The sequence below is a fragment of the Somniosus microcephalus genome, chromosome 4, assembly GCF_052327205.1.
Source record: "Somniosus microcephalus isolate GS21.2 chromosome 4, FLI_Smic_1.0, whole genome shotgun sequence".
NCBI classification, from domain to species: Eukaryota; Metazoa; Chordata; class Chondrichthyes; order Squaliformes; family Somniosidae; genus Somniosus; species Somniosus microcephalus.
In genome coordinates this window covers 337311742-337333728 of record NC_140990.1, presented here as the reverse complement: position 1 = coordinate 337333728, position 21987 = coordinate 337311742, and the positions used below count along the sequence as shown (strand labels likewise).

General features: G+C 42.8%; 1 protein-coding gene across 2 annotated transcripts in view; it reads right to left on the bottom strand.

Annotated features, from left to right (window-relative positions):
- Positions 1–21987, bottom strand: part of arl5a (ADP-ribosylation factor-like 5A) — a 57374-nt gene that overhangs the window by 12987 nt on the left and 22400 nt on the right. The window contains exons 2-3 of one of the 2 annotated variants that reach the window (XM_085986908.1): positions 19056–19116; positions 8608–8755 (exon numbers count right to left, since the gene is read on the bottom strand). In XM_085986908.1, coding sequence (XP_085843034.1) covers positions 8608–8755; positions 19056–19116 — 209 coding nt within the window. Of the gene's footprint in view, positions 1–8607; positions 8756–17869; positions 18100–19055; positions 19117–21987 lie in introns of those variants that run through there. The other variant, XM_085986910.1, reaches the window with a different exon arrangement.

Genomic DNA, 21987 nt, shown 5'->3' with positions numbered 1-21987 from the left:
AGTGAACAGAAATAGAAAGAGGGAAAATAGGCTGATGGAGGTAGATAAAATACAGAAAGTTGATGTTAATGGTTTAGAGTAGGTGATGGTTCAAGTACAGGCACGGATATAGCAGGTAAATGTTTGGCGTATACGGATTTGACCACATGCAGAAATGATAAAATGAACACTAGTCCAGGGAAATGGACGTCTCGAGCTCTATGCACAAATTACAGGAGTCTTGGGAATAAAGCAGGAAATCGAGGTCCGTGCTAGAGAGGGAATTAGACCAAGAACTTTGTAGCCAAATACAGGAAGCATGTATAGGATCAGACTCTCCCTCGTAAGCTTTTGTTCACCCCAACATTCGATAGACTCTGGAACAGTACCCATGGATTGGAGGGTAGCTAATGTTACCCCACTGTTCAAAAAGGGCGGTAGAGAGAAAACGGGGAATTACAGACCGGTAAGCCTGACATCGGTAGTGGGGAAAATGCTAGAGTCCATTATAAAGGATGCAATAGCAGAGCACTTGGGGAAAAAAGTGACCGGATCGGACAAAGTCAACATGGCTTTACAAAAGGTAAATCGTGCTTGACTAATCTACTGGAATTTTTTGAGGATGTAACTGGTAAAATAAATAAGGGAGAACCAGTGGAGGTGGTGTATTTGGATTTTCAAAAGGCTTTCGATAAGGTCCTGCATAAGAGATTAGCGTGTAAAATTAAGGCACATGGGATTGGGGGCAAGGTATTGACTTGGATAGAGAACTGGTTGGCAGACAGAAAGCAAAGAATTGGAATAAATGGCTCTTTTTCCGAATGGCAGGCAGTGACTAGTGGGGTACCGCAGGGATCGGTCCTTGGACCCCAGCTATTCACAATATATATTAATGATCTAGACAAGGGAACTAGATGTAATATCTCCAAGTTTGCAGACGACACAAAGCTGGGTGGGCGTGTGTGCTGTGAGGAGGATGCCAAGAAACTCCAGTATGATTTGGACAGGTTGGGTGATTGGGCAGAAGCATGGCAGATGCAATATAACGTGGATAAATGCAAGGTTATCCACTTTGGTGTCAAAAACAGGAAGGCAGATTATTATCTAAATGGCAATAGATTGGGAGAAGGGGAAGTGCAATGAGACCTGGGCGTCCTTGTGCACCAGTCGCTGAAAGTAAGCATGCAGGTGAAGCAGGCGGTTAAGAAGGCAAATGTTATGTTGGCCTTCGCAGCAAGAGGGTTTGAGTACAGGAACAAGGATGTCTTGCTGCCGTTGTACAGGGCCTTGGTGAGACCACACCTTGAGTATTGTGTGCAGTTTTGGTCGCCTTGCCTGAGAAAGGATGTTCTTGCCATGGAAGGAGTGCAGCGAAGATTCACTAGGCTGATACCTGGGATGGCAGGAATGACGTATGAGAAGAGATTGGGTCGATTGGGCTTGTACTCGTTGGAGTTTAGAAGATTGAGAGGGGATCTCATCGAAACTTATAAAATTCTAACAGGACTAGACAGACTAGATGCCGGATGGATGTTCCCGATGGCGGGGGAGTCCAGAACCAGGGGTCACAGTCTAAGGATAAGGGGTAAGCCATTTAGGACAGAGATGGAGAAATTTCTTCACCCAGAGAGTGGTGAACCTGTGGAATTCTCTGCCAAAGAAGGCAGTAGAGGCCAATTCATTAAATATATTCAAGAAGGAGTTGGATATATTTCTTAAGGCTAAAGGGATCAAGGGATATGGAGAGAAGGCAGGAACAGGGTACTGAATTTGGATGATCAGCCATGATCTTATTGAATGGCGGAGCAGGCTCGAGGGGCCGAATGGCCTACTCCTGCTCCTATCTTCTATGTTTCTATGACTCAGTTGTTATGGGTTACATAAATTAACCAGGGATAGATTTGGAAATCTATAACAAAATAGAAGTGAAACATGATTCCAGACCCAATTTTGGATTATTGCACTAAATAATAGTCAATGAATCCACAAACAGGTAAGCAATTGGACCCAATAGTTAATGGTACACAGCAACAATACAGTGGAGTTTAAGGTTAGCGTCATTATGGAAAAAAAGAGGATGAATACAATATAAATATTTAATTTTAGAAAGGAACATTTTGCAGGGATAAGAGGTAAGCTAAGGAAACTGGACTGGATCGCATTGTTAGAATTGAAAAGCACGAAAGAAAAGTGGATTATCTTTAGAAACAATGAGCCTCCCACACAACGGGCACAGAGTGCAGAGGCACTGAGTGGAGCGAGAGTTTGGTAAGTGGGAGAAAAGTCATTTAAGTGTATTTAGTGAATTTTAGTGAGTTAAAAAGTTAATTATTTGAAGTGAGCTGGGGAGTTTAAACCGGAAGTAGAATCTGGGTATAAAAAGGGGCGGGACTAGTGCGGCAGCGCTGAGTGTGGAGGCATTGAGTGGAGCGAGTGTTTGGTAAGTGGGAGAGTTCAGGCAAGTGGGAGGTGAGGGGGTGTTTTTGCTCTATTTTGTTCCCTACTCCCAGGCTTAGACAGCACTGCGGAAGCGGAGCAGCGAGACGAATCAACCTAACAGGCCCCACAGACAGCATGCAAAAGTGAGGTTGGTGATTAGCTGGTTGGTAGGTTCTCTTCCTTCTCCTTTATACCTTTAAGTTGGTAAGTCCTATTAAATAGTGGTCTGACATTATCATCCATATCCGGGCAGAGGGTTTCATAACTAATAAGAAGAAATTTAATTAATGACATAGAATGGAGCAGGTGATGTGTTACTGTTGCGAGATGTGGGAGCCGGTGGACCCCATTGAGGCTCACGGTGATTACATTTGCGACAAGTGTTTGCTGCAAGAGGAACTCCGGCTCCGTATTGAGGTGCTTGAGACCGCGCGTCAGACACTGCGACACATCAGGGAGGGGGAGAAGTACCTGGACTCTATGTTTCAGGAGGTAGTCACACCTATGAAATTAATTAATTCAGATGTAGTCCGTGGTCAGGGACAGGATGGTGTGACTATGAATGAGGCAGGTACAGGGATCCAGGAGGTAGTGTTGAAGGAGCCGCAGCCCTTCCTCTTGTCAAACAAGTTCGAGATTCTTACTCCCTGTGAGGGCGGGAGTGGGGACTGCAGGGAGGATGAGCAACCTGGCCACAGCACCGTGGAACAGGGGGCCATTCAAGTGGGGGGAGTAAAAAGAAATGTTGTAGTGGTAGGGGATAGTATCATTAGGGGGATAGGGTTCTCTGCAGTTGAGAGCGGGAGTCCCGAAGGGTGTTGCCTGCCCGGTGCCAGGGTTAAGGACATCTCTTCTGGGCTGGAAAGAAACTTGGAGTGGGAGGGGGAGGATCCAGTTGTCGTGGTCCATGTTGGTACAAACAACGTAGATAGGACAAGGAAAAAGGTTCTGTTAAAGGAGTATGAGCAGCTAGGGGTCAAATTAAAAAACAGAACCTCAAGGGTAATAATCTCTGGATTATGACCTGAGCCACGAGCGAATTTGGCTAGGATAAATAAAATGAGAGAGTTAAATGCGTGGCTCCAAGACTGGTGTGGGAAAAATGGGTTTTGCTTCTTGGGACACTGGCACCAGTACTGGGACAGGAGGGAGCTGTTCCGTTGGGACGGACTCCACTTGGCCAGTGCTGGGACTAGAATCCTGGCGAATCATATAACTAGGGCTGTAGAGAGGGCTTTAAACTAATTAGTGGGGGGGGGGGAGGTTTCTAGAGAGCAAATAATAAAAATGACAACGGAGAAGGTGATAGACTTAGGTAGCAGTGGGGGAATTAAAAAACAGAACATGTCAGGAAGGGACAGAAAGTATGGAGTAAAAAGTAAAGTAGTAAAAGGGGAAAAAGCAGGAACTAAGTGTCACAAAACATATTTGAAAGTTCTTTATCTGAATGCACGTAGCATTCGTAACAAAATGGACGAGTTAATGGCACAAATAACTACATATGGGTATGATCTTGTGGCCATTACAGAAACATGGCTGCAGGGTGACCATGATTGTTAAATAACCTGGTATGTTTAATTCCCAATCAGGAAGGACAGGCAGGAAGGAAGGGGAGGTGGGGTGGCTATGTTAATAAAGGAAGGAATCACTGTAATACAGAGAAATGATATTGGGTCAAAGGATCAGGAGAGTGAAAGTTTGGGTGGAGATAAGGAATAATAAGGGGAAAAAAACACAAGTGGGCGTAGTCTATAGGCCTCCGAACAGTGGCAACTCTGTTGGACGGAGTATCAATCAGGAAATAGTTGAGGCTTGTAATAAGGGAACAGCTATAATTATGGGGGATTTTAACTATCATATTAACTGGACAAATCAAATTGGGCAGGGCTGCCTTGAGGATGAGTTCATTGAGTGTATTAGGGATGGGTTTCTTGAGCAGTATGTAACTGAACCGACCAGGGGGCATGCAACCTTAGATTTGGTCCTGTGTAATGAGACAGGATTAATTAAAAATGTCCTACTAAAGGATCCCCTTGGAATGAGTGACCATAACATGGTTGCATTCCATATTCAATTAGAGGGTGAGAAGGTTGGATCTCAAACAAGCGTGCTGAGCTTGAATAAAGGAGACTATGAAGGTATGAGAGCAGAATTGATTGGAGTGGACTGGGAAAATAGATTAAAGGGTAAGACGGTACATGATCAGTGGTGTACATTTAAGGAGTTATTTTACAACTTCCAAAAAAAATATATTCCACTGAGGAAAAAAGGGTGTAAAAGAAAAGATAGCCATCCGTGGCTAAGTAAAGTAATTAAGGATAGTATCCGACTAAAAACAAGGGCATATAAGGTAGCCAAATCTAGTGGGAGGATAGAAGATTGGGAAGTCTTTAAAAGCCAGCAAAAAATAACTAAAAGATTGATTAAGAAAGGGAAGATGGATTATGAAAGTAAATTAGCAAAAAATATAAAAACAGATAGCAAAAGTTTCTATAGTTATATGAAAAGAAAAAGGGTGGCTAAAGTAAATGCTGGTCCCTTAGAGGATGAGACCGGGAACTTAATGGTGGGAAACATGGAGATGGCAAAAACGCTGAACAAATATTTTGTATCAGTCTTTACGGTAGAGGACACTAAGAATATCCCAACACTGGACAAACAGGGGGCTCTGGGGGCGGGGGGGGGAGGAACTAAATACGATTAAAATCACTAAGGAAGTGGTACTTGGTAAAATAATGGGACTCGAGGCGGATAAATCCCCTGGACCTGATGGCTTACATCCTAGGGTCTTGAGAGAAGTGGCGGTAGGGATTGTGGATGCATTGGTAATAATTTTCCAAAACTCCCTGGACTCAGCAAAAGTCCCGGCAGATTGGAAAACTGCTAATGTAACACCCTTATTTAAAAAGGGTAGTAGGCAGAAGGCTGGAAACTATAGACCTGTTAGCCTAACATCTGTGGTTGGTAAAATTTTAGAGTCCATTATTAAGGAGACAGTAACGGGACATTTGGATAAACATAATTTAATAGGACAAAGTCAGCATGGTTTTATGAAGGGGAAGTCATGTTTGACAAATTTGCTCGAGTTCTTTGAGGAAGTAGCATACAGGGTGGATAAAGGGGAACCAGTGGACGTACTGAATTTAGACTTCCAAAAGGCATTTGATAAGGTGCCACACAAAAGATTATTGCTCAAGATAAAAAAATCACAGGATTGGGGGTAATAATCTGGCATGGGTGGAGGATTGGCTATCTAACAGAAAGCAGAGAGTTGGGATAAATGGTTCATTCTCAGACTGGCAATCAGTAACTAGTGATGTTCCGCAGGGGTCAGTGCTGGGTCCCCAACTCTTTACAATCTATATTAACGATTTGGAGGAGGGGACCGAGTGTAACATATCAAAGTTTGCAGATGATACAAAGATGGGAGGGAAAGTAGTGAGTGAGGAGGACATAAAAAACCTGCAAAGGGACATGGACAGGCTAAGTAAGTGGGCAGAGATTTGGCAGATGGAATACAATACTGGAAAGTGTGAGGTTATGCACTTTGGCAGGAAAAATCATAGAGCAAGTTATTATCTTAATGGCAAGAAACTGGAAAGTACTGTAGTACAAAGGGATCTGGGGGTCCTGGTGCACGAAACTCAAAAAGTTAGTATGCAGGTGCAGCAAGTGATCAAGAAGGCCAATGGAATGTTGGCTTTTATTGCTAGGGGGAATAGAATATAAAAACAGGGAGGTATTGTTGCAGTTGTACAAGGTATTGGTGAGACCGCACCTGGAATACTGCATACAGTTTTGGTGTCCATACTTAAGAAAAGACATACTTGCTCTCGAGTCAGTACAAAGAAGGTTCACTTGGTTAATCCCGCGGATGAGGGGGTGGACATATAAGGAGAGGTTGAGTAGATTGGGACTCTACTCATTGGAGTTCAGAAGAATGAGAAGCGATCTTATTGAAACATACAAGATTGTGAAGGGGCTTGATCGGGTGGATGCAGTGAGGATGTTCCCAATGATGGGTGAAACTAGAACTAGGGGGCATAATCTTAGAATAAGGGGCTGCTCTTTCAAAACTGAGATGAGGAGAAACTTCTTCACTCAGAGGGTAGTAGGTCTGTGGAATTTGCTGCCCCAGAAAGCTGTGGAAGCTACATCATTAAATAAATTTAAAAGAGAAATAGACAGTTTCCTAGAAGTAAAGGGAATTAGGGGTTACGGGGAGCGGGCAGGAAATTGGACATGAGTCTAGGTTCGGAACGGTCATGGCCCTGTGGGTAGCGGAGCGGGCCCAGGGCAGTGTAGCCTGGTTCTGCTCCTACTTCTTGTGTTCTAATTCTGTGTTAGATTTCAGGAGATGGTTCTATTCCTGTTCCTGGCTGGGGTGGAGATCACCTTTCACAGAAGGTAAGTACTGTGAAAATATAGGGACAGAGTGATCTCCTGGACGAGTTTTGATCGCCTAGATGGGTCGGAGAGGAATTTCCCAGATTTTTCTCCCAAATTGGCCATTGGGTTTTTATCTGGTTTTTCGCCTCTCCCAGGAGATCACAAGGGTTCGGATGGGATGTAGAGTGATAGTAGATTTGAGGTTAGGATCAGATCAGCCATGATCTTATTGAATGGTGGAGCAGGCTCGACAGGCCGATTGGCCTACTCCTGCTCCTATTTCTTATGTTATGTTCTTAATATGGGAAAATTACACGTGCTTTGCCTGTGATTTTCCATCTGTTGACATTAAGGGATAGGCAATGCACCTGCTGTTTTCTGTTAAGCTGCCCACTGAACATCAGTCCCCGGTCTGTAAGGCCTCAGTCCGCCATGCGTAACACAATCTTCCATTTATACAGTGCCTTTAACGTACTAAACGTCCCAAGGCTCGCACAGAAGTGCATGGTGAAAAAAATGGATGCTGAAGCAAAGAAGGAAATATTAGGAGGGGTGAGTAAAAGCTTAGTCAAGGTGGCTTTTAAGGAGGGTCTTAAAGAAGGAGTGAAAGGTGAAGGCAAGTACAGGAAACTTTGTGATATCCGGCACTGACGGGACCGGCGTGTTGCCGATCTATCAAAACTGCCGGGCATACAAAGTTAATGTTGAAGCATACGGAGGTTTTCATCTCCGTATCTGACAACAAACACTGTTGCTTAGCAACAGCTTCTAAACAGTCAGCTGCAGCTGCAAGCGTCTGTAGCTGAAGCTGTTGCTATAGCTACAGATCTTGCAGTGGCTGACTGGGGAAAAAAAAGAACGAGATCTAAAAAAACTTACAGAAAACGGCTCCTGATTTTTGCCGTTAGATCGAGTATTCCGGACATACAACCTCCGGATAAACCAAAGTTTCCTGTATATTCTTCCTTAGGTAAGGAGACCAAAATTGTACACTGTACTCCAGGTGTGGTCTCACCAGGGCCCTATATAATTGCAGCAAGACTGCCTAACTCTTATACTCAAACCCCCTCGCAATAAAAGCTAACATACCAGTTGCCTTCCTAATTGCTTGCTGTCCCTGCAAGTTAACTTTCTGTGTTTCCTGTACAAAGACACCTAAATCCCTCTGCAAACCAACATTTACTAGTCTCTCACCTTTTAAAAAAAATTCTGTTCTTCTATTCTTCCTACCAAAGTGGATAATTTCACATTTCCCCACATTCTGCTCCATCTGCCACCTTCTTGCCCACTCACTTAACCTGTCTATATGCCTTTGCAGGCTCGCTGCATCCTCGTCACAGCTTACTTTCCCACCTAGATTTGCATCGGGATTCAAACAATACGAAGAGGCAAATCAAACAAGGAGATCTGAATAGGTTGGAAAAATGGGCTGATGTCTGGCGAAAAATAATGAAACTAAGTAAGAGGGTACAGGACAGAGTATATAACACAGGAGAGAGATCTGGGGGACTTTCTGGCTAGCTCATTGAAACCAACAGAACAGTGTAAGGAAGCAGCACATAAAGCTAACTGGATCTGGGGATGCATAGCCAGAGGGAAAGGTCCAACTGTTTTAAAATCTTTTCCAGATTTCCAGCAGGAATGTTGGAATACCAATGCATTACCTTAGAAGAACAGAGGTTTGAGCTAATCATAGCTCATTAATTCAATTTAGTGAAATTCAACAGAAGGATGACATCCAGACCATCATGCCTGTTCCACAGTGATAATTTTATGTAGAGCTTCAAGTTAAAATCTTACCTCAGTGTTGGTATAATAGGTGTTCCATGATGAACGCAATGACTCCTGACCGCCAATATCCCACATTAGGAAATGTGTGTTATTCACCACTAACTCTTCTACATTACTGCCAATTGTAGGTGATGTGTGTACAACTTCATTCATGGAGCTGGAAACAGAGAAATACAAACATTTGATAAGGTTTCCACGAGTCCCAGACTAATAAGAGCATTTTGAAAAGAATGGAGAGATCATTTTTAACCTGTAACACTGCATAAAGTTTGCAACTGTAAAGCTTAATATAAATGTTCTCATTACACCAACAACCTTTTAAGAACACAGCTCAGCATTTACAGTGAGGAACGCTGTTAAACCTCAAGAGTAAGAGTGGATAGGCTGTGCTTGCCACTACCAACAGAGTTGGTGCATATTTAAGCAGATTATACCACAGCCTTATTAATGAAGAATGAGTTTGTTGATTCTGGTAAGTTCTCATTTAAATTAGCTATGTTCTTCTGCAGAGTTTAGTGCTCAAAGTTATTACAGTATTCAGTTTCCAATGCTTCGCTGTCCACTTTTACGTGATATTTTTACAGGTCAATCTGTAAGAGTCTATTGGGAAAATTCCATTCTACACATTTATACGATCTTACAAAGCAAGAAGTAATTGCTGCCATAGTTTGGGTTTGAACCCAAGCGTATCAGTGATCCCTACTTTTGCAGAATACTTCTGTAAATAAACAGTTTCCGTCTCCAACCTTCATCTATGATGCAAGACTCTAGGGGGAAGAAATTCAGTATCGCCCCGTTTGGGGCACAATGTTTAGCGCCTGGTGCTAATTATCACCTCCGACTGCAAACTTGGCTTCTATCGCCCCTGGAGGTGATTGGAGCGCTAAATCAGGCGCTACACACCTCTCAAGGCGCTAACGCCGAGGAGCGCTGGCGAAGCTCATGTGATGTCAGTCAAGAATGGAACACAGACACACTGGCGCCGGCCAGTTCTTAAAGGGGTCGATCTTGCTCTCCATCATAAACTGCTCATTGCAGTCTTGAATCTCGGCCTGGAGAGACCTGTACATCAAATCTGCTGGAAAGAACAATGGAGAGGCCCAGGGAATGAGCTCAGAGTGCAGTCCCCATAGTCTCTTCTAAATCGATGCAAGGAAGATCAAATCAAAATGAACCTGCAAAGTGCTGCTCAGTACCCAGAACTCCTTCACACAGCGTGGAACATCTCCAGAAGTCTCTCTCTCAGAATGCGTGGTGCAAAAATGTCGCCGACAAAAAAAGGCAGGAAGCGGTCGCCTTTAAATAGCGCTCCCCCAGTCACTTCCCGACTGCAAAACGCTCCCCTCAACCTGCCGTTGCTAGCAGCAGGCGGTACGGCGGGGGCGCCATTCGGGGTGTCCGGGGCACTACCGGGGCATTGTACGCTCGACTGACGTCACGATTTGCAGGCGCAGGAGGTCGTGGTGGTAGTGTTTAGTGCCACCGCTAAATGTCTGGTCAATTGCGCGAGCAGCGCAAACATCGCCGCGCCCAGGCGCTAGTTGCTTTGCATCCCATTACCGCCCTCTTAAGGGGCTAACGGGAGGCGCAAAGCAACCGAATTTTCCCCCCTAGATCTTTAGAGGATTTGAAGAAAGCAGGCAGGACAGTGCAGCCAGGAAGTGTGTAGGCATAGCTAGTCTACATTGAGTTTTTGTTTAAAATGATTTGGAAGGCTAAGAAATCAACTATCTGCTATTATATTGATAAATATAATAACAGAGCCCCCTCCTCTACTCCCTCTTCACCCACGACTGTGTGGCTGTTCATGGTTCCAACACCATCATCAAGTTTGCGGATGATACCACGGTAGTAGGCCAGATCACCAACAACGATGAGTCAGCCTACAGGGAGGAGGTCCAGCACCTCGTGAAGTGGTGCGCCGATAACAACCTGGCCCTTAACATCAAGAAAACCAAAGAAATCATTGTGGACTTCAGGAAGTCTAAAGGCGGAAGTCACACCCCCATCCACATCAATGGGGCTGTGGTGGAAAGGGTGGACAGCTTTAAGTTCCTCGGAGTCCACATCACGGAAGACCTCTCCTGATCCCTCAACACCTCCTCTCTGGTGAAGAAGGCCCAGTAGCGCCTATATTTCCTAAGGAGGCTGAAGGGATGTAACCTGTCACCCCTGATCCTCTCTAACTTTTACCGCTGCACAATAGAGAGCATCCTGACGAACTGCATCACAGTATGGTATGGCAGCTGTAGCTACTGTGACCGGAAAGCCCTGCAGCGGGTAGTCAAAACTGCCCAACGCATTACCGGCACCCGGCTACCGACCATAGAGCACATATACCAGAAACGCTGTTTACGGAGGTCACGGTCCATCATCAAAGACCCTACCCACCCCAGCTACAGTCTGTTCGCCCTCCTGCCATCTGGGAGACGCTACAGATGCATTCGCACCCGTACGACCAGATTTAGGAACAGCTTCTTTCCCAGGGCTGTCATCCTACTGAACTCCACAAATAAACTCTAAAGCCTGCACATCTGCCAATGCACTTTATTAGGGTTATGTTTATGTTAATGTATTACAAGCCAAATGTATGTTGAATGTTTAAATGTCTTAATCTAAATGTACACTCTCGGGAGCCGCAAGCCTACATTTCGTTGTACTGCACTTGTGCACTAACAATGACAATAAAGTTGATTATGATTAAAATAGTTGGTAACTAGTTACTCATACCAGCGCCTCACTTTTACACTATTTTTTCATCCATGTTGAACAATAGGTTATGGCTCAGTCTGCTGAACTTGATGTCGTAACTTAACTAGCAATTGAGGGCTATTCATTCAGTGGATATAATTTAGATGGATTTTAAGAAGGCATCTGCTAAGGTTCAAAATGCCAGCCTGTAAAGAAGATTAAACTTCTTGGAATTCATTCCAAATTAGCGAGCTTAACGGACAACTGGCTTGGCGATAGGAAGCCGATGAGATGAAATGGAAAAATGTGTTTGGAAAGAGTGACCAGTTGAGTTACATAGAATTACACAGAATTTACAACCAGGGAACAGGCCGCTCAGCCAACCAGTCAGTGTTGTTGTTCATCCTCCACACGAGTAGCAGTCCCAGTGCCCACAGCGCTCCTGTATTCCTTTATCCTCTTTCTTCAACCCCCTTTCGAACTTATTCTGAAATGTTCACATGGTCTCTGTTTCAATCACTAACGCCCGTAGTGCATTTCACAGTCGCACAATCTGCTATGTTTAAAAAAAGTTTCCCCTGCTCTCTGTCCCAAATCTCATACATTTAATGTTATATCTATGCCTCCTTGTTCGAGGCGAATCAATCACTGGAAACAGTCTGTTTCTATCTTCATTGTACCCTCTGGAACTCTCTCCCGAAACCTCTGCCTTCCCACCTACTTCCCTTCCCACCTTTAAAAGTTTTCTCAAAACTGCTTTTTGTCATGAATTCAGTCACCTCTTCCAATTATTCTAACTACTGCTCACTCCATTCCCTGTGAAGCATCTTGGGACATTTCATCGTGTTAATGCACTGTAGAAATGTTAGTTATTATGGCCGCTGCACCTAGTGGCCAAATGATGAGTCGTTTTGTTTAGTGTTTTTGCGTCCAGTAGCAGCTGGGTTAAAGCTTCCCAAAATTAATTCATTTACAACGCTTAGACCAGAGAGATATAACTTTCAGTCAGTCAGTCTGGACTGGATTCAAACCTAGGACCCTGAAAAAAAGAGTTGCATTTCAGTATTACTGATGTGGATTTCAATAGCAGGAGTGACATCCAAAAGCAAGTGTATGCCATATCCCTAACTCAATTTAGTAACTGTCAGAAATCAGAATTTTTTTTTGAATCCCACACATTTGTGTGCAACCAGACTGGTTTTATAATTAATGCAGTAAGTACCTTTTATCTTTCTACAGTACAGGTAGACTATCCTTTATCCGAACTTCCGAAAACCGAAAACCTCTAAAAACCGAAAGTTTTTTCGTTCAGTGTAAGTCGTGCGCACGGCATGACCAGAGTGGCGCACGACTTACGCTGAGCAGGGCAGAGGGTCACAGAGTTCCCTCCTGGGTAGGAGATTGCAAGCCGAGCCGGGCAGTGTGAAGGAGGTACCGGGAGAGTGAACCCAACAATACAGCGGCCCGTCCGATAGCTGCAGCGGCCTGTCCGATATTCTTTTCTCCCCCCCGACCCCCCGCCGACCCCCACCCCGACCCCCCGCCGACCCCCACACCCCCCAAATTTCCCAGTCTTATAAAATACCTTCTGAAATCCGAAATTTTCTGAAAACTGAAACACGGCTGGTCCCAAGGTTTTCGGATAAAGGATAGTCTACCTGTAGTATGAACTGACGTAGTAATGCAAACATTATGCTCTTCAAACAGTAAATGATTTAGAGTAACATGCTAATGCAGAATACGAGAGAGAAAAAACTTCTCTCGATATTTAGTAGTAATGCTACTGAAATTCTTCAACTCAGTACAAGTTATGAATACAGGGAAAACTTACTGGTTTAAAAATTAAGCACCTCAGTTACTTTTTACTTTCAGCAACTTCAGAGGATAAAATCATACTAATGTACAATTGTTCTTTAAGAAAAAAAAATGGTAAATTAAAACTCTTTTTAATCTCAGGAAAAGATTCAATTACTTTGAGAGTTTCCCCCAGGGTATTTTTGTGGGCTACAGTTACATTCCCACAACAATATGAAAAAACAACTTGATAGAATATTCCAAGAACAACAAAACTTAAAGGAGAAGGATCTTCAACTGAATCCGAAGACTGAATACTGGAAAGAGATGCCCGTAGACTTAATGGTGTGTCATTCGTTGTGACGTTTATATACTTCAAAATTCCTGAAGACATCCTAAGAAGAAGGGCGATGTGCAGAACCAACGCCTGATGCAACATCTGAAGCCCCACTTGACTAATATTACAAATGGAAATGATGGGCTGTGGGTGGCACTTGATATTTACACAAAATTGCCAACTCCAAGATTGCTTCCAGTGGTTTTACGGCATAAAAACATTCAAAGAATGCAGAGAGTTGCATGTACGTAAGGCGGGGACGGGGTACTGAACTGGTAAGATCAGCTATGATCTCAGACGAAGATCAGCCATGATCTCATTGAATGGCGGAGCAGGCTCGAAGGGCCGAATGGCCTACTCCTGTTCCTATCTCTATGTATCTATGTAAATCTCCCTTTAGATCTCGCGATCTCTGTGGCGAGAAGTTTGTCTTTCTCGACGCGCAAGTGATTTCAGTGCAGTGTAGTGGGGAATCCCTAATGTGACGTCAACAAGCTGTCTAAGCAGCCAATCACACTGTTTAACATCCTGAAGTTGCGGACAGTTTCAAAGGGGTAATAACGGCAAACGCTGTTAGTTCGCTGAAATTACCCACCGCAAATTCCAGCCCATCAAGTCAGTAGCTTACACTTCTAATTTTATTGCACTCCTAACTAAGTTTCAGAAAGTTACCAGCTCAAAGAGAAGCATCAAAACCCAGAACCTTTTGTGCATAAATCAAGAAAGTCTAAAAAAAGAGAAGTTGGGACGCAGAAATAGGCTATTTATCCCAACCAGTCCGCGTCGCCCTGACTCTCTCGGCGAGCAATCGGAATATTAACTTTTGGGTTTACAGTTTATGCAAATTATTTGAGGGAGAACTACCATTGTTTGCCCTACTGTACAGTTTGCTTTATTTTATACAAACTTAAATAGTGAAAGTAAAGACACAAAAACATTGTGTATGCGCATTTTTCAAATTCCATTATATGACACTGTTTCAGAGGGATGAAAAATGTGCACAGCTCGAGAACGGAAATGGTTTACCACAACTCCCAAGAGTTCAAAGGAAATATTTTAGTCACTTGTTGCACTAACACCATCATGGAGATGGTCAGAATACGACATTACACCATAACTGTGAAACTCAGTCTGCTGGGTGAACGCAGCAAGTGGAGAAGCACTGCAGTGAATGCAATGGCTGTTCATACACAGATTAGGAGCAGCGTAAGCAGCAGGCCGTTTACATTTCCAATTGGTTTGACGTTGTGCATTATGAGTGGGGTGGAACCTAAAGTGCAAAGGGAAAGTAACGAAAGAAATAAGCTGGTGAATGGAAGTAAACTAAGGAGTTCTGACAAAAAGCCATCGACCTGAAACGTTAACTCGGTTTCTCTCTCCTCATAATCTGCTTGACCTGCTGAGTATTTCCAGCATTTTCTGTTTTTATTACAGATAGAAAAATATTTCCCACACTCTTAAATCATACAAAATTCTTTAAGCATCAACTCTACAGAAAGGCGAGTACTCCTACAAAGCTCTCAAGCTTGTGAAAAACTATCAGGCAAGGCGAGAACCAAGTTAAGTATCCCAATCGAGCAAAGGATACTATATCCATGTCACGGAGAATGCTGGCAATAGCATTCAAACGTCATGGAACGAAGGAGAGCCTGCCAAAAGTTTCTGTAATACAATCTAACTGCTCCACCTACACTGCAAGCACAGTGGATTCTATTCAGCTAAGTAAACAATACTGGTGCAACACAGATTCTATGAATGCAGTAGGATTTTTGTTTTAAATAAAAACGTCGATGACCCTGTTTCTCTTTCTCGCCGCCGCCACCGCCCCCGCCACCTCTTTTTAACAACTTTTTCCTTACACTATTGCCTCCTGGGGCATACATCGCTTGCTGCTTGGAGGGCAGACTGGCCAGCCTGCTCTCTAGATGAAGTGAGCGGTCTAGGTAGAAACACCATCTCATCATCTTGCTTTCCTTCCTTCCTTTCCCCCTACCCTATTCCAAAAGTCAAACCAGAAGCATCTCCCAACATGTTTATCAGGAACCCAGCAAGATGAGAGAAATTAAACCTGTAATCCACCACCAGTGAAGCTGTGCATTGCTGCTATAAACACATCCTTAACCTTCCTTCTATACTGAGTATGTTCATTTGTTTTTGAGATTCACACATTCCAGATTGATCTGGGAGCATTAATGACTAACATTTTTATCTTCACTTTTCAAAAAAAAACATTTTGCAACCAGTTTTGTTTTGGGGCAGAGTTTTTGCTTTGGCCGCAATTGGGAAACAGGGAGCAAATTGCGCTGTTTTTCCAAAGTGAAGTCATGGTTCAAGTTTCCGCTCAAACTAATTTGCATCATCGTAAACGAGGAATCTTCCATGAACCAGCGCTATCAGGCAGCGTAACTGAACCTAATTTTTTTTCTTTACATTAAAAAATATTCATTGATGTGTAACTTGGTGCAGTTTTATTAATATAGCTGAAAATGGGTTCAGCACAAAAAATAAGCATTTTTAATAAGAGGTCAAGTCCTTCACCTGTGAGCAACCTGATTTTAAACAACTGAAAATGACAAACTATACTAGGCCTTTATGTTGATCCAAGTCAAGATGGTGGAAGCAAGGGGGGAACGTTGAAATAAGACGCGAGTTTGGAAGATGATGGCCTAGAATTTCATGCAATGGCGATATTGGAAACAAAGTGCATTCGTTAGACTACTGTGTGCCCCCGATCCTCTAGTGGAGAATTTGCACCCAAATTTGCTGGAAAACAGATTAGAATATGCTGCAGCAGGCATAGTGGCATATCAGAAATGGCACAGCCATTGACTTGTATGTGCAGGGATAGTGGTGCCAGGGGTTTGTATTTATTTTAGAGAATAGAGGGTCTTCCTTGTTGTTAATAAATGAAGCTGCCACCATGGCAGCTGAAAAATGTAACTGCTCGATTAATTTGGATTGGACATGTCTTCGTTCGAAAGGGAGAACCAAGATCTACAGTGAATCTGCAGGGTACTACACAGCAGTCTGCGCATTGTCCAAGCTAAATACACATTTGGTTTTCAGCTTCTACAATACAAATATGATTAAAGGGACATTTCATTGAACTTATTCCACGTACTCCATGTAAACATAAATAGCAGACAAATATATATTTATAGATACACACAGGTAATGGATGGTTCATTTTGCTGTTTGCACTACGACTTCAAGCCAAGTTTTATACTTCATGTGATGCAGCATATTTCACAAAAATTATTTTAAAACTTATAGCTGTCAAAAGAATCAATTCATAACAAATAATGAGATAAATGCCAAATTTAATAACATTATTCAATATAGATAATTTTGCATGCATACAAATAGACAAGTCTGGAGCTGTAATCCGTGCTTTCCGACATAGGAAACATACCCAACAGATTGCTATAATGCGCCCACATTGCTCCATGCATTGTCATTGGCTGTGGGCTAAAAGCAATTAATAAATCTGTGAATGGGGAACATGCATTTCCTTTAGTCAAATTGGTCCTGGAAGATTGGAATAAATGGTAAAGAAAACATAACAAAAAGGTGTGCCAGTAACCATCATTGCTAGCATTGGTGTTTTCCCCATGAATGGAACTATTAGTAGCACTGGAACAAAAACGGTCACGTGTATTGGTTCAAATTGAATATACTCTAGCTTTAAGGTTTATTTTTTTTTAAATGGTAATGGCCAAAGAACCTTTGGTTTCCAAAATTGTACAGACATTCAGAAATCATTCCGAACCAATAGTATTTGCAAATGCTAATTACGTAATTTGCTTTTAACATTGGGGCAGAATTTGCAGTGGGTCTGACGGCGTACACTGCCTTTGAAATTGACCGCAAGTTTAGGATTTCCGCAATCCCGAACTTGCGATGTCAAGGTACGCCTTGACAGATGATCCGCATGGCCATGGAAATCCCAATTGCTGGCGCAGAGTTGGGCTAATTGCTCACCAACTACCCAGCAATTATGTAGGAAAATTTTGCGGTTGATGCAAAAAGGCCCAGGGTCTGTTTACATCAGTGCAAGGGGATTAGATAGAGACAGTTACTCATTCTATTAGCTCCGGAATGTGATGTAATGAATTGTAAAACTGTCCGCAACACCGCCAATGATTAATGTTGTATTTATGTTTGTATCACCTGTTCATGTTATTTTATATGAAATTTCACAGAGCTTCAACGATTTAGTAGAATTCTAATTCCTAAATTAGATTTAAGAATTAATTCCTAAATAATTTTTTTTAGGAGGGTCTGTAAGAGAGAGCACGAGCGACTGAAAGAGAGAACGAGAGAACGAGAGAGAGAGAGAGTGTGTCATTTTAGAACTATTTATTCTCCTAGTCCTTATAATTATTCTGAAAATACATCAGGTGAAATGCAATATAAAGAAAGTTACCACTATTAGAGGTAGGCACTTACCCTTCGGTGCACTGATTGGAGCACCAGGCCCACATGATCATGATCCCAGGAACGCTTCCGCACACGCTGCGCCCCTGGGAACCACAGGCCATTACGCTGCCCTCGAGTACGCAGCATCAGAGAGCAAGTTCCCGAAGGAGGGCCCCCATCAGAGAAGTTGGTATTCTTTTCGCAGGTCGGCGGCATACTCCATAGCTACGTCGCCGACCGCAATTTCTGGGCCATTATCACTGGGAGGAGGGAGGAGTTCGTTCTTTAAATATCTGCACATTTTGCACAAACACAAGATTCCTGTGATTACACCAAACATGCTGAGCCCACCAGCGCTATTCTGCAATGGTGTAAGTGGCAGCAGCAATTACAGTAGCGGTAATTCAGCAAATTCACGATCGTCGTTGACTTTTATGGTGGTGGGGAATCATCATAATTAACTGTTGCACTGCTTTCGGTGAGGGAGACGGCGGAGCGGCTCCAAGGTCCCAGGAAACAATGGTGGGCACATACGCCGTAATTCCGAGGCTTTTGCCCTGTAAAACGAGCCCCGATACGTAGATGCGTCATTACAATGGTGCATGGCTCCAGGAAGTAAGGTTTAGAAAAGATGGATTCAGCAAAGGAAAAGCAACATTGAAAAAAGTTTTTTAAAAATAGGAGAATGGGGAAAACGGGATGTGGTTAGGAGATAAAAGGGTGCGCAGGACTGTAACATTTAAAAATAATTAATTTTCTTAATTGTTCAGTTTTTGTAGTTTAGGGTTAAGAAAGCTACTCCTGATGCTTTACAACTAATATGTGTTGTTTCACTATCACTGCAGTAGCTGAAAGCTTACAAAACTGGCCAGCCTAGAGGAGAATGACTTTTCCTTGAACCAGTCAACAGTGTAGGAGTTAGATTTGCAGTTTATTTTACCTAAAGATATAACCCCAAATAGGTATGAAAACTATTTCATATTAAACTTGTGTACTGAACCCTTTGATATAAAAACTAATTTTGAAAACTGTGATTGCAGACATTAAAACAGGAAAGGAAATTTGATACTGTACATCATTATCCACCATACCAATGTATTAAAAAAAATTATATAACCATATCTCACATCCATTTCGAGAACTAAACAAGAGTTGCAGTACTCGAAAAGACAACGTCAATTTTAAGGGAAGAGCGCTTTTGGCACATGATACTTACAACTGGTAAAGAATCGTCGTCTTCCCAGCATTGTCCAACCCAACGATAATCACTTTATGTTCTGAAAAAGAAATAAATCTGCAGTGAGATTAACGAAGTTCATCAAAAATATAAATATTTGTTTTATTTTATATAAACCAGAATAAAAGATCAAATATTATATAATTGGCTGCTGGAAATTATATTAAATTTTGGGAATAATCATCTGAAGTGCTTTAAGAACGTAAGAAATAAGAGTAGGCCATACGGTCCCTCGAGCCTGCTCCACCATTCAATAAGATCATGGCTGATCATCGACCTCAGCTCCACTTTCCCGCCCGATCTCCATATCCTTCGATTCCCCTAGAGTCCAAATTTCTATCTATCTCAGCCTTGAATATACTCAAAGACTCAGCATTCACAGCCCTCTAGGGCATGATAATTCCAAAGATTCACAACCCTGAGTGGAGAAAGATATAGAACAAAATGTCTATGGCTAAGAGAGATAAAACAATTTGTTCTGCAGGACAATATTCTCAGTGCATACAGCCAGTGCGTCAGACATGGAGATCCTGTCATCGAAAAGGAGAAGAATGATAGCCTGGAGATTATACAAAAATAGAGTAATAAGGCCAAATTTTCAGTCCCTAAGTTACCAGAATTCCTTAGTGCACTTCATCCAACTTAACCGGCGCAGATTCGATGGGCCGAATGGCCACCATCTGTGCTGTACTATTACCCAACAGCAGAAAACTGATTTCAGGTTCAAAATTTTCTAAACAATTACATTTCTCATTTTCACCATATGACTTGATATTCCAATTTCTGGTAATTGAGTAACACCGTGGTTATAAATCTTCTAGGTTATGTGGGTTACAGAGTGCAGCAGGTTGCTGTTTCTATATGATATACAGGTACACTGCTCATGTTGCCCTACAATATGGATTACTATGGCGATATGGGCCCAGAAATTCGGGTCGGGGGCTTCCCGCGGGTGTAAGCCCCCGACCTGCACTTAACTAGCGCGCCGGCCGTTGAACTGTGGGCCCGCGTGCAGTGCTTGCGTATCCCAGGGGCGCAGTTAGTTCGATGCGCCCCCTGTGATCATGTGGGCCATGGAGAGCCAATCAGAGCAGGGAATGCCCACTCATAAAATTGACAGGAAGAGCTGTCAAAACTTATAAATACTACGGCCCCAAAACATCACTAAATCTTCAAATAAATTATTTTTAAAAATCACATTTCTAAAATAAACTATAAATTACATGAAATAACTATTTTAAACAATAATTTAAATTTTTGAAAAAAATAATTTATTTTCTAACAGGGCTAAAAATAAACTTACCTTGCTTTAAAGTATTTAAAAATAATAAACTTGTGGAAAAAATGTTTTAATTAATTCACCACTTACCTTGTAAAAAGCAGGCCTTACGCCTGCTTTTTATATGTGTAACTTCTGGAGACTTACCCTCCCAGGAAAACCTGCAAAAAAAAACGAAGTTCGATTGGCACGCGCAGCCTCTCCTGCGCACGCATTCGAACTCTGAACCCCTTCTTTCAGGGGAACGGAAGTGCCGGTTTCCCGCGCACGCGCAGTGCATGCAGGAAACCGGCACTTCCATTGGGCCTACAGGTGAGTACCCTGTGCGTACTCACCTGTGAAGACCCAAAGTTTTCGGCCATTAAGTTGAGAAATGTACAAAACAGATATTAACAAGGCTTGAAATCAGCACTTCTCCGCTGATCAAAACTAAGCAAGCAGTTGGTAGCTGGCCTGCAACTGGTACATTGTTGCCAAAATTCACACACAAAGGAACCTTCTCAAACTACCTCAGACAGAAAGGAACCGGCACGTAAAGCAACAAATATATTTCCAGTTTCTATGATACCGTTGGGTTCAGCATTCCTGGTGTGGAACAGTGGCAATAGCCCATAATAATGGCACGTTATACTACTGTAACTGTACAACAAAAAGTATTGTGTACAGCTATAGCAAAGCAGAATGGAAGACAGCTGCCATGTGGGAGAGAAAAAAAGGGGGAGGGCCAAAACAAAGGTGTGGATAAAAAATAAGTAAAAAATGTAATGGGGGCCGAGCGCATTCTGCACCTAATCTAGAGCCGTCTTTTGTCTCCACTAGTCCTATCACCATCTCGTCTGGTTTTGAATACCTCTTAATGTCTCTTCACTTCTCTTCTGTTCACCCCCAGCCCCCAAACCGGCCTTTTAATTTGTTTCATTTCCTCTGCTTTCTCAGTCTTGACAAAGGGTTTCGACCTGGAACATTGACTCTATTTCTCTCTCCACGGATGTTGCCTGGCCTGCTGAGTTTTTCCAGCATTTTCTGTTGTTATTTCTTTCTGTCTGAGGTAGTTTCACGAGAAGGTACCTTTGTGTGTGAATCTCCCTTTCACAACAGTCCTGAAAATCAGGTACAAAACACCATTAGTTGCCTTGTGGATGATGACAGCCTTCTCACGGCTGTTACGTGATCTTAGCTTTTAGATCACAACTAATGTCGTCTCAAAGAACACCGAACCTGTTTTTAAATCGACCTCCCGGTGACAGTAGCAAACCAAGCAAATCAAACGGTCCTCTCCAGGACCAAAGAAAACGACATGTAGGCCCAGCCATCTGAATACGTCAACTTAACATCAAAGGCATCTCTCGCTCAAAATGCGAATACCTCGAAAGGTTACTGAAGAAACGTAGCGTCGATGTCCTGGTGCTTCAAGAAACACATCGAACACATCCACCAGTTCGACACAAGAGGACGTATCACAGGTTTTGACCTAATCGCTTTCAATAACCACCCCAAATATGGCCTGGCATGTTATGTTAAACAAGGCATCGAAGGCTGCACTGAACTCATGCATACCAGTATTGCCGGAGTTTTCACTATAGCAGTATGCGTAGGAGAGCTAACAATCTCCAATGTCTACAAACCACCACT